General features: G+C 34.4%; 1 protein-coding gene across 11 annotated transcripts in view; it reads left to right on the top strand.

Moving 5' to 3' along the window:
• The window catches only part of UBE3A (ubiquitin protein ligase E3A), a 96,931-nt gene extending 85,365 nt beyond the window's left edge, over positions 1-11,566 (top strand). For all 11 annotated transcript variants that reach the window (XM_045795339.2, XM_045795336.2, XM_045795337.2 and 8 more), the window contains 2 exons: positions 8,227-8,370; positions 9,380-11,566. In XM_045795339.2, the coding sequence (XP_045651295.1) occupies positions 8,227-8,370; positions 9,380-9,500 (265 nt within the window). In that variant the 3' untranslated portion in view covers positions 9,501-11,566. The remainder of the gene's footprint in view (positions 1-8,226; positions 8,371-9,379) is intronic.
• Positions 11,567-12,215: the final 649 nt, after the last annotated feature.

Here is a 12,215-nt window from a genome sequence, read left to right as displayed (position 1 = left end):
TTTGGGGGTGCATTTTAATTTCAAATTCCATTTCTTCACTGTTTATAAGACTATTAAAATTTTCTTTCATATTCGGTGGGTTATGGTAATTTCCGTTATTCGAGGAGTTGATCCATTTTATTAGAGTAGTCAAATTTATGTGTACAGAGTTCATAATATTCCATTTTTATCCGTTTGATGTCTGCAGATCTGAACTGATCATACCGTTTTTTTTATTCTTCATAGTGGTAATTTGTGTTTTTTTTTCTTTTTTAAACTTGTTAGTCTTGCTTGAGAGATTTGTTCAAATTATTGATTATATTGAAAAGTCAGCTTTTTATTTCACTGTTCCTGTTTTTAATTTCATTGATTTCTGCTCTTTATTAGTTCCTTCCTTGTTTTGGTTTATTTTGCTCTTCTCGTTCTAGGTTACTGAGGATAGAAACATTGATTTGAGACCTTTCCTCTTTCCTAATGTAAGCATTTAGTGCTTTAAATTTTATTCTCATCCTTCCTTTAGCTATATCCCATATTTTTTTATATGTTGTATTTTCCCTTTTTTTCCTATGTATGTGTTTCTAAAATTTATTTTGAGACTTCCTCTTTGTTATTTAAACAAAATTTTGTTTAATTTCCAGGGTTTTCGGATATTTTCCTCTTCTCTGTTACTGATTTCTAGTTTGATTCTTTTCTAGTCAGAGAACTTAGTCTTCATGACTCCTAATACTTTGAATTTGTGTATTCTGTGTTGGTGGGTGGAATATTCTATAAATGTTGATTTAGATTCTGTTCGTTGATGATTTTACAGGTTTTCTGATCTGTAGTTCTACCAGTTGCTCAGAGAGAGGGGTGTTGAATGCTCTGTAATGGTGGATGTGTCCCTTCCTCCTTTCAGCTCTATCAGTTTTTACTTTATGTATTTTGAAGATCTCTTGATTGGTACATACACTTTGAGCCTTAGTATGTCTTTTTGGTGGATTGATCCTTTATTGGTATGTGATGTGGCTCTCTGTCTCCACTGATTTTCTTTCCTCCAAAATCTGCTTATCTGATCTGTTAATCTTCTTTAACACTTTTTAAAATTTTTTTTATTGTGAAATAATTACAGAGTGGCATACAGTTGTAAGAAATCACACAGAGACCCTGTGTACACTTTACCATTTTTCCCTCAGTGGCAAATTTTTATAAAACATTATTTCAATATCACAAGTAGGATGCAGTCAAGATAAAGAAAAATTCTGTCGCTACAAGAATTCCTCCTGTTGCTCTTTTATAGTCAGTCACACTTACATACCCATACCTTTACCCTATCCCTATTCCTACTCTCGTCTCTAACCCCTGACAACCAACCACCCATCTGTTCTCTATTTCTTTAATTTTGTCATTTCAAGAATGTTGTATTAAATGAACCACATATAATACGTCACCCTTTGGGATTGGCTTTTTTTGACTCAGCCTTGAATTACCCACATTTTTTCCACATATCAACAGTTTCTTTTCATTGCTGAGTAGTATTTATTCCTTGATATGGATTCACCAGTCTTTTTAACCATTTCACTGTTGAAAGACTTCATGGTTGTTCCTAATTTGGGGCTGTTATGAATAAAATTGCTATAAATAATCAAGTGCAGTTTTTTAGGTAAACACAAATTTTCACTTCTCTGATAAATGCCAAGAGTGCACTTGATTGTTTTTTACTGTTGAGTTTGAGAGTTCTTTGCATAGTCTAGACATACTACTTTATCTTTCCTCCAATGAATTACTTTCTCACATGTCAAAAATCAGCTGAGCATATTTCTGTAGGTTACTTCTGATATTTATCTCTTCTTTTATCTCTGTCAGGTTTTGCTTCATGTATTTTGAGGCTGTGTTTTGGTACATACCTTTTTTCTTTTTTTGGACATACCCATTTTGAGTTATTTTGTCTTTTTATCATTACATAAGGTCCCTCTTTATGATTTGTAATTTTCTTTGCTGTCAATCTAATATGAATATTTTTTAATGTTTGTATGGTATCTTCTTCTGTTGTTTTACTCTCAACCTATCCATTGCTGAATTTGAAATGAATTTCTTAGAAACATCGTATGGTTGAGTCTGTTTTTTCCTTCATCCACTCTGTCAGCCTGCCTTGTAATTGGTATATTTAGACAGTTCATACTTAAGGTAATTATTGATACGTTAGGGCTTATGTCTACCATTTTATGTTTTCTGTTTCTGTCTTCTTATGATTGCTTGTTTCCGTCTTTTTGCCTTCCATGAGTTACTTAGTTACTCAAACTTTTTTTTTTATTTGATTTATTTGTAGTGTTTTTTGGGTTGTATTGTTCAGTATAGCGTTCTTCCTGGTTGCTGTGTGCTTATGTGAAAGTGGATCAACATCTCTTCCAGTGAAGTGTGGAAACCTTGCTTACATGTTATGTTGAATATTAATACTATTATAATTTTTGTGCTATAATAATTTAATGCTATAATTTTTGTATCTGTCATCACATAGGATTTACAAAATTGATGAGAATGGTAGTCTGTTGTATATACCTATATTTCTGCTATTTCTCTTTTTCTTTCCATTTGCTTTAAGAGTCCATCTTCTGTCACTCCTTTTAGTCATTCTTCAAAGACCGGTCTGCTAATGACAAATTCTTGTAGTTTTCCTTTGTCTGGTGATATCTTTATTTCCCCTTTATTGCTGAAGAGTGGTTTTGTTTATGCCATTTGGGGTTTGTTCAGCTTCTTCAATTTGTGGGTTGGTTTTTTGCCCAACATGGGAGGTTTTCGGCCATTATTTCTTCAAATACTTTTTCAGCCCCACTCTCCTTTCTTTCTGGGCCTCTAGTATTACCAGTGTTCAGTCATTTGTCATTGTTCCACAAGTACCTGTTTGGTTTTGTTTTTGTTTTTTTGTTTTCCAGTTTCCTCTCATTCGGTTTTTTATCCTCTGTCATCTTTACTGTTGAGTCCATCCAGTATTTTTCTCTTACTGTGTTTTTCAGTCCTATAATTTGCATTTGCCTCTTTTTAATTATAACTTCTGTTTCTTTTGTGAGATGTTTTGTTGTTTCATTTGTGAAACAATAGAACTTTTATTTGTAAAATCATTTTTAAGATGACTGCATTAAAATCCTTGTCGGGTAATTCCAACATCTTATTTTTTCTTAAGATTTTATTTATTTATTTGAGAGAGCGAGCACAGAGGGAGAGGGAGGAGCAGACTCCCCGCTAAGCAGAGAGCCTGATGCGCGGCTTGATCCCAGGACCCTGAGATCATGACCTGAGCCGAAGGCAAACGCTTAACTGACTGAGCCACCCAGGTGCCCCAATTCCAACATCTTAGTCATCCAAGTGTTGACACTGCTTGATTTTCTTCCTTCGTGTTGTAGTTTTGGATTATGTCCGTTAGGAGATTCTGGGTCCTATTTGCACTTTTTTACTTTAGCAGGCAGTCATCCTATTCCAAGTGTAGCATGCAGGTCCTGGCATACTTTTTGTGGGTTGTAGTTCCAGTGACAAATTTAGTTTTCAGAGCCTTTGTGGCACTACTCTGCTCTGCTTTATTTGTCTCATTCCATGGGGGCTCCCTGTGGTCCATGATGGTGGTGTTGCTTGAGGGATGCGAATGAATAGCTTCTCCAGGCTGCGTTGCATGGTGTCTCAAGCCCATGGGGCTGGAGAGCTCTTCCTGGGCTCTGTGCCTATTGTGGCAGGATCCCCTTTGCTCATGCTGATGGCCATTCAGTGTCTCTGGGTTAGGAGGCACTCTGGGGCTCACAAGAAGGGGAGCACTTCCCAGGCCAGCACCAATTGTGGCAGATATCCCCTGCCAACTGTGTCTCTGGGTTGAGAAGGAGACTGTCAGGCATGGCTTCTTTTCTTTTTGATTCAAGTAATTTTTATCTTCTGTTTCTGTGATATTATCATTGTGCTTATTTATCCTATGGTTCCTCTAGATTAGTTTTAGTTTCCTCCATTTGACATTTATTTTCTTTTTATTTACAGTTACTCCCTAGTTCTGTCATATTTTCCAAAATCTTTTCTTTAACTACCCTTGTTCTGAAATTTTGTTTCTTAGTTGCCCTTTCATAGCCTCTATTATTATTTAAAAATTTTTAGCTTCATTGAGGTTTGTTTCCAGTTTTCATATGTTTTGTTGGCAGATCTCTCGGTGTAATTTTATTCTCTATAAAGACATCATTCTCATGCACACACGCACATATTATTCCTTTTTAGTAACTCTCTTAGTGTTTGTGATCTTTTTCTGTTGTGCCTTTTTTTTTCTTAAGTGAGATGAATTTTCTCATGCTTGGAGGAGGTAGAGATAGGCCAGGGCAGCATTTTCATGCTTCAGGAAAGCTCTGTGCATTTTGTTTTTGCAAAATGCTTTAAAAAAGAAAAAAAAGTACATAATGTATAGCCTCGTGTCTTCTGAAACTGCCTATTCTGCTCTCCTTCCCCACATTTATTTGAATTTTTCTTGGCCTTTTTATTCTTGATTTGGTGAATTTGGACCTTATTTCCAGCAGTTTCTCCTCAGTTTTAGAAGGGAATTTTGGTGTTTGAGAGCTTTAAGGGCCCAGACCTTTTACTGTATCATGATCCCCTTGCATTTGCCTACAAATTGAATAACTCTCTTTTAGCTGTCTTCTCAAATTGGCCTGTGCTTTCCAGTGGGTTGGTGGTTTTGAGGTTCCCTTGTTCCCAGGGCTGTAAGAAACCAGTTGCCTTCCTTTTGCTTCGCCACCCAGTGACACGGATACCAGCTAGGTATTCTAGCTGTCAGTGGTGTGTTCCTTTTCATTTACATGGAAGAATTTGTGGGAGGATATCTTGTCACCTAGTTTTGAAGGTGTTATGTGTAGGTCTTCCATTTTCCATCCAGTTAGCTCTGATTTTATGGGAGAGATTAGGAAGATTGAAAAAAACCGAAAACAAAATAACTGTGCCACCATCATCTTCCCTAAACCCCTTAGTCTATGTTTCTTCTGATTTTTCGTATCTGTTAGTATCCTTACCTGAATCCATCGTTTCCCTGGGGGTTGCAAAATGGTAATTGGGAAAAAAAATTTCTTCTGTTCATTCTGTATATATACCTGCTATTCTTTTTCCTCATTAGGTTTGCTATTTGATTACTGTGTAAAAGTTTTACTGAAAAAGCACAATAAAATGTAATTAAATATTTTAGAGTAAGAAGTTAATGTAATAATTTCAATAGTGACGGTTGAGTTTGGAGTTCATTTAATTGTTTTTTGGTTTTTTTTGGGGGGTTTTCATTTTTGGTTTTGTTTTTTTTCCTCTTTCCGAATATCGTTTTGAACTGATGGATTTTTATATATTGATTGTGTTTCACAGTCATTATTCTTAGTAATATTCAAACTGCTTAGTCTTGGTATGCTTTTAACATCACTTCATTTTACATTTTGAAATTTTTAGCTCACCTTGAGCAGTTTTAACTCTTAAGCCTGAAATAAATCATTTTTATAAGAAATTATTGGGGAATGGCATCTTTAAAAGTCAGTTTGGGGTACAAGGTATGACCTTTGTTATTAAATATTAGTGCATGTAGACTTCTTCCAGGGGACAGAGCAAGGAAATTTTTTTCATTATATCCTGGAAATGACTCCATAGCGATGTGGAGATATCTTCCATGTTCTTTTGTAAGGCTGAATACTGTCACTGTGTGAAAGCAGTATAGATTATTAATATTCATGAATGTAGTGTTTATTTCCAGTCTTTTGCTATGAGAAGTAATGTCACAGTAAATCATCTCATACATGGATTATTCCATATATATGTTCCAAATATATATATTTTTTCTTGTTCTTTTGTTTCCAATCTCTGTGTCCCTAGTAGAAATTTTGGTCAGACTGCTTTTCCTTTGGTCACCTTATAAGTGAACCTTCTGTTTCCAAATTTATTTTGCATATTTCTTGAGTGTATTTAAGTATTCTCATTTCTCTTTCAGTTTTGTTCATGTCTAAGTTTTGTATTTCTAATTAATGGCGTTCTTTTCTATCTGCTGTTGCATTTTCTCTTCATGTTGGAATATGGGAATTAAGGTTTTCCATTCTTCACTGAATTTTTCAAGTATACTTTTTTTCTGCTAGATAATTTAGCTTCTTATTTATTTGCTGGACTTGTTTCATAATACCTTTATTTGGATTTTGGAATTCTGTTTCTTTGATTTCTGTTTCTATTGGTTGAGTTTTTCTGGACCTGCTATTAGTAGATCTCATGGTAGAGTGGGGAGAAGTTTGGGTGGCGTTAGTGGTCTCTTGATTAAATGGTCCCCTCTTTTGTTATTAGGGTAACAGCAGTTTCTTTAATATATGGTTATGTGGCCTAGCACCTTCTGATTCTTCAATTCTAACTTGTTTAATTAGGGCCTCTTTCATTAGCTGCTTCCATTCCTTTATAGCGAAGCTACTTTCAAGGGGCACCTCTGTCTCCCAGGGTGCTCCCCATCACTTCCAGGCATCATGCCTATATGTCATTTCTACCCTGGTACTTTTCCAAGGCCTGCCCTTTTAGCCACCCCGTTGCCAGTGCTCTTAACATTTCCTTAGTAGTTCGCTCTTGGGGTAGGGCTCTGCCCTTCATAACTTACATGTCAGTTGGGAGTTTGCTGCTCTGTTTTCCTAGTTTTAATCTAAGCTTAGGTTATGGGTGTTTTTATTGGATTTTCTCTCCTTTTTGATCTGAATAGGTTTTAGGTGATGTAAATGGGATATGACCCATAAAGCTGCCACTTAGTGTAGAAATACAGAAGCTTTTTTTCATTTTCAGTTTTCTAAATAGTTGTTCCTAATTCAGAATTTTAATATAGAACATAGCACTTACAGGAAGAGAAGAATTTTGCCCAGTAAATGTTTTCATTATATAAACTGATAGTAACCCCAGTATTTTAAATTCTAATTTTAAATTATAGAAGGAACCAAATAAATAAATAAATAATGTAGGCAAACTGGTCAGGGTACCCTTCTATCTGCCTTTTCAGGTGTGGCTAGTTCAGTTAGGCTTCAGAGCACTCTTACAGTGTGAGAAGACTTGATTACCACCCATTTGCAAGGGAGCCATTCTGCCCTGGTAGAGAGCTCTGGGACACAGGAGACTTACCTTTTCTTGTCAGCCACCCAGTAGGAATGATCTAGACGGTGGAATGATTTTAGTTCTTCCTGAAAAATGCATCTGCAAGTTCCATGTCTAATTTTCTGTTGTTATGATGTAGTTCTTTATTGTTTTCTCTAGGTGAATGGGAGGTTTGTAGGAACTGAGGAGGATGTTAGAATGTCACGGAAAAGAAGTGGGAAGACATTGAAGGAGAGCCAGGAAGTCTAATAAAGCTGTTAACCCTGTTAGAAGCATTGGCATTGCACCAACAAAAATGCCCGCATTTTAATAATAGAAATTGTGTACTGGAATACTAGGATATCAGAAACTAGAATTATAATTACACATGTAGGAAGTGTGATGTTCTCTGCCAAGATTCTGGAAAGAGCTTTTCAAATAAATATTAAAATGTATTCCTTGACCAATTAACATTTTTTTCTAAAATCTTGAAATTTTTCTAGCTGAGGATTAGTGCATATGTTAAATTTATGGATACCTCATTATTCAGACAAGCATGCCAAGATTGCTCTTAATGAATTGCATTTTGTTTTTAGAATGAGTATAACAAGCATCGCTATAACAACATGACTTTTATCACATAGGTATTAGGAATGCCAGGGACTAAATCATTGCATATAGCAGAAATATCAAAATTATCCCCATCCCCACTTCCACAGTGACAAAACAAGTGTTCTGGTTTATATAAAAAACGTATGCCTACTATTACGAATGTTTATGTATGTTTTTTTTTAATTTTGACCTTAATCTTTATCACCTTTTCCCCCCAAAATCTCATATTTTCAATTCACACGATTGGGTTTTGGGTTTGTCTTTTGTTTGTTACTGATTATACAGTATGAGTATACCATAGTTTTCATAATTATTTCCTGTTATTGGACACTTCGGTTTACCAGTTTTTACTGTTCTAGGTAATGTCACCATGAACTATGCTTTTAAGTATTTCCATGAGATAAATTTGCATAAGTAATTTGTAGCTCCTTGACCAACAGGAATGAATGTTTAGGATTTCTGATATAACTTCCAAGTTATCTCTCTAATACGGTTTTAATAAATCATAAACTCATATTAGTACTAGTTATAAATGAATGCCAAACTAAAATTAGTACTCTTATCTTTTCTCATTAGGGAGTTCTGGGAAATCGTTCATTCATTTACAGATGAGCAGAAAAGACTTTTCTTGCAGTTTACAACAGGCACAGACAGAGCACCTGTGGGCGGACTAGGAAAATTAAAGATGATTATAGCCAAAAATGGCCCAGACACAGAAAGGTAATTATTAAGTTGTGACTATATACCAAAAACCGTACATTCCATATCAAACACATGGGAACTGCCCAGGAGCTTCTGAGCACTGTAGAGTTTTACATGGAGCTCTCCAAATCATATGAACTAGTAGTTCAGAGAATATTTTGCTACTGTTGTTTGAGGAAATATTTAAAACACTGGCCTAGTTCTAAACTGTTACAGGGCTCACTTGATTTGGAATTTTGCAAATTGATATGATTCATCCAGTTTTTAGTTCAGAGTTTTTTTAATTGAAAGCCATATTATGTAATCTATTTAAGAATGGTTAAATTGAGGCTCAGAAAATTGTTCAGCACTAGATTTCATAATCTTAACATTTGAATCCAACTTCATAATCTTGACCTTGAATTTTGTTCTTTCTTCATTGTAAAAGTTAACGTTTTTGTTGAGTGTCATACATGAACAGTAGCATATTTAAGGGTTTGAATGAATAGAGACATTTCTATTACAGTTTTCCACATTATTTTGATGTATAATAGCTTTAATGTAAATTTATTTATATTTGTTATTAAGTCATTTATATAAACATATTCCCAAGAATATTTCCAACTGGCATTAAAGAACACAGACTTTGACATCTCGAAAACCAGGTTTGAGTATTATCTCCATCTTAGAGTAAATTAACTTCTCAGTGATGTCAACTCTGTAGTGGGAATAATGATAGGTTTATTGTGAGAAGATTTAGTTAAATGAGATCTAACAGTTGAATACCTAAAACAATATCTGGTATGTCATAATAACTCAGTGGATATAATATGTTATCAGTCATCATCATCATCATTAGTATTAAATAATAGATAACAAACTGATATTTGGTAGTTGCACAGGAAAAACAAAAAGTTTATGGGTTTCATTAATGTGTACTCTGCATTGCAAACCATCTCAACTATACATACCATCTAAAAGGATTTTTTAATACTGCGCATATTCTCCATGATTTATTTTCCTATTTTTCCCCCTTCTCTCTGTTTAGGTTACCTACATCTCATACTTGCTTTAATGTCCTTTTACTGCCGGAATATTCAAGCAAAGAAAAACTTAAAGAAAGATTGTTGAAGGCCATCACTTACGCCAAAGGATTTGGCATGCTGTAAAAAAAAGAAAAAAAAAGAAAAAAAGAAAAGAAAAAGATAAAAAAGAAAAATGAAAAAAAAAGGAAAAGAAAAAGAAATTTAAAATTTTAATAAATATAACAAGAGGGATAAAATTGGTGGTGATAGTGTCCCAGTACAAAAAGGCTGTAAGATAGTGAACCACAGTAGTCACCTATGTCTGTGCCTCCCTTCTTTATTGGGGATATGTGGGCTGGAACAGCAGATTTCAGCTACTTATATGAACAAATCCTTTATTATTATTAATTTTTTTTTTTTTTTGCGTGAAAGTTTTACTTATTCTTTCACTTGTATGTACAGAGAGGTTTTTCTGAATATTTATTTTAAGGGTTAAATCACTTTTGCTTGTGTTTATTACTGCTTGAAGTTGAGCCTTTTTGAGTATTTAAAAAATATATACCAACAAAACTACTCTCCCAAGGAAAATATTGCCACCATTTGTAGACTGTGTAACCTTCAAGTATGTGCTATTTTCGTCCCTGTATCTAACGCAAATCAGGAACTGTGTTGTTTTTCTTTTTTTTTTTTTAAACAATTTGCTTTGAAACTTGAAGTCTTGAAAACAGTGTGATGCAATTGCTGCTGTTCTAGTCCCCAAAGAGTTTTCTGTGCAAAATCTTGAAATCAATAAAGATGGAAGGGAGAACTTGGAATGTTTTAACTGCAGCCCTCAGAACTTTACTTTAGTAACAGCACAACAAATTAAAAACAACTCATGCCACAGTATGTCGTCTTCATGTGTCTTGCAATGAACTGTTTCAGTAGCCAATCCTCTTTCTTAGTATATGAAAGGACAGGGATTATTTTGTTGTCGTTGTTGTTATTGTTGTTGTTGTTGTTGTTGTTTTAAGTTTACTGGGGAAAAGTGCATTTGGCCAAAAGAAATGGTAGTCAAGCCTGTTGCAAGAAGGCTAGGAAGTTTGTTGTTTATTATAAACGCAAAGCATGTGAAAGTGCACTTAAAATAAATTTTTTATTAATTACTTATTACCTGCATTTTAAATAGACAATCCAAAGTCTTCCCTTCATGTTGCCATCATCTTGTCTAATCAGCCATTTTATCAAGGCACATGATCAGTGTTGCAACATAATGGAAAGGATGGCTATTGTGCCTTGTTTTACTTAATCATACATTAAGCAGACCTGGAAATGAATGGAACTATTACTCTTAAGTCCTATTTACATTGTATATCCCCAAAGATTAAGTTTTACTTCAAAAAGTAAGTGTTAAATATTACTTTTATGTACTGTGGAAAAGTACAAATAGTTTTAAATTACTGGACGTTCAGAAGTAAGTAGTTTCCCCTTTCTAGTCTTCTGTGTCTGTGATGTTAATTTCTTTTATTGCAATATAAAATAAAAGGATTATGTATTTTTAACTGAGGAGAGACATACGGTTATATCCTTTTACTGCAAGCTACATACAGCTAATGTGCTGAGCTTGTGCTTTGATGATTGTTTTAACAGACTACGATAGATCAACCTGATAATTTGTTTGAAATTGGCAGGAAAAATACAGCTTTTCAAATCACTGGAGGGGAAAAAGGATATCTTTCAGGATTATTTTAATTATTTTAGTAATTGAGACAGATCTGTTATGTACCATAATGCTAAATAAAACAGTGACATTTTTCATCATAATTTAGAGGAAAAAGAAAACAGTGCTTTCCTGTGATAAGGTAACTTTTTTGTTGTTGTTGTTTTCTGGGCCAGCCTTTAGAACACTGTTAAGGTATGTACACTACCTTGATGCAAGGGACTCTCATGATACTACAGTCATCTTAAAGAGCGTCTCATCCATGTGCTTGTGTATAATGAAAGAAGGAGAGAAATCAAATACTCTGGGGGCATTTTATATAATAAATTCGTGAAGAAATGTGTGCTCTTCAGTTCTCAAGTTCTATTATCACAGTATTGAAGTTCTATAATTGTATTAACATATCTGTATGAAGTTTGTGAATGGTAATTGAGTATAGGTTATCAGATATAGAATTCACATCAAATAGACTTTTAACAAACAGTTCAAAATAAACCTACCCTTAAAAATATTTTAAGAGAAAAAGTCATTGGTTGTCCATACTAGCTGCTCTCACTTGCTTAGTAATTAATTATCCTGGGCATGTTACCACTTCTCTTACCATTGCCTCCTGTTCACTACTGTTTACTAGAATGCCATTGAACAATATCTCAAGTAAGAGGAAAACAGAAATCTTGACTATAATGACTACTTCTTCTACCCTAAATGTCTTATTATTAAAGTACTTTTTTGTCTGGACACTCTTACATATTTTGGTTATCTGTGAATCAGCCCACAGTCTGCAGGAAGCTCTGGGGAAAAAAATGAACCATAAACTAAAATAATTAGCTTTCCAAATGAAATAGAAGCTTTCTTTTACGTTTTACTATTGTAGAAAATTTCAAACATACAACATAAAAATACAACCTGCTGTCAAACTTTTCGGGAGCCTGGCAGCTTCAGCAAATGAGTTGCATTTCCTTGCCCTCTATACTACTTTCCTAGGTTGTGGTTAATTGTGTGGTAACATACAACTCTAACTTCCCTAGCTTTATTTTGGAATGCATACCTGTGTAGGGAGGTAAATATCCAAAAAACAAAACCTTGAAAATGAGGTTTCAAACTGAACTTGCTGATGTTCATTCGCTGGTTGTGATCTAGCAGCATCACTCCCTGTTCCT

The sequence above is a fragment of the Ursus americanus genome, chromosome 28 (genome assembly GCF_024610735.1).
Source record: "Ursus americanus isolate L20-20 chromosome 28, mUrsAme1.1.p, whole genome shotgun sequence".
Classification (NCBI taxonomy): Eukaryota; Metazoa; Chordata; class Mammalia; order Carnivora; family Ursidae; genus Ursus; species Ursus americanus.
This window is presented reverse-complemented; position numbering and strand designations above follow the sequence as displayed.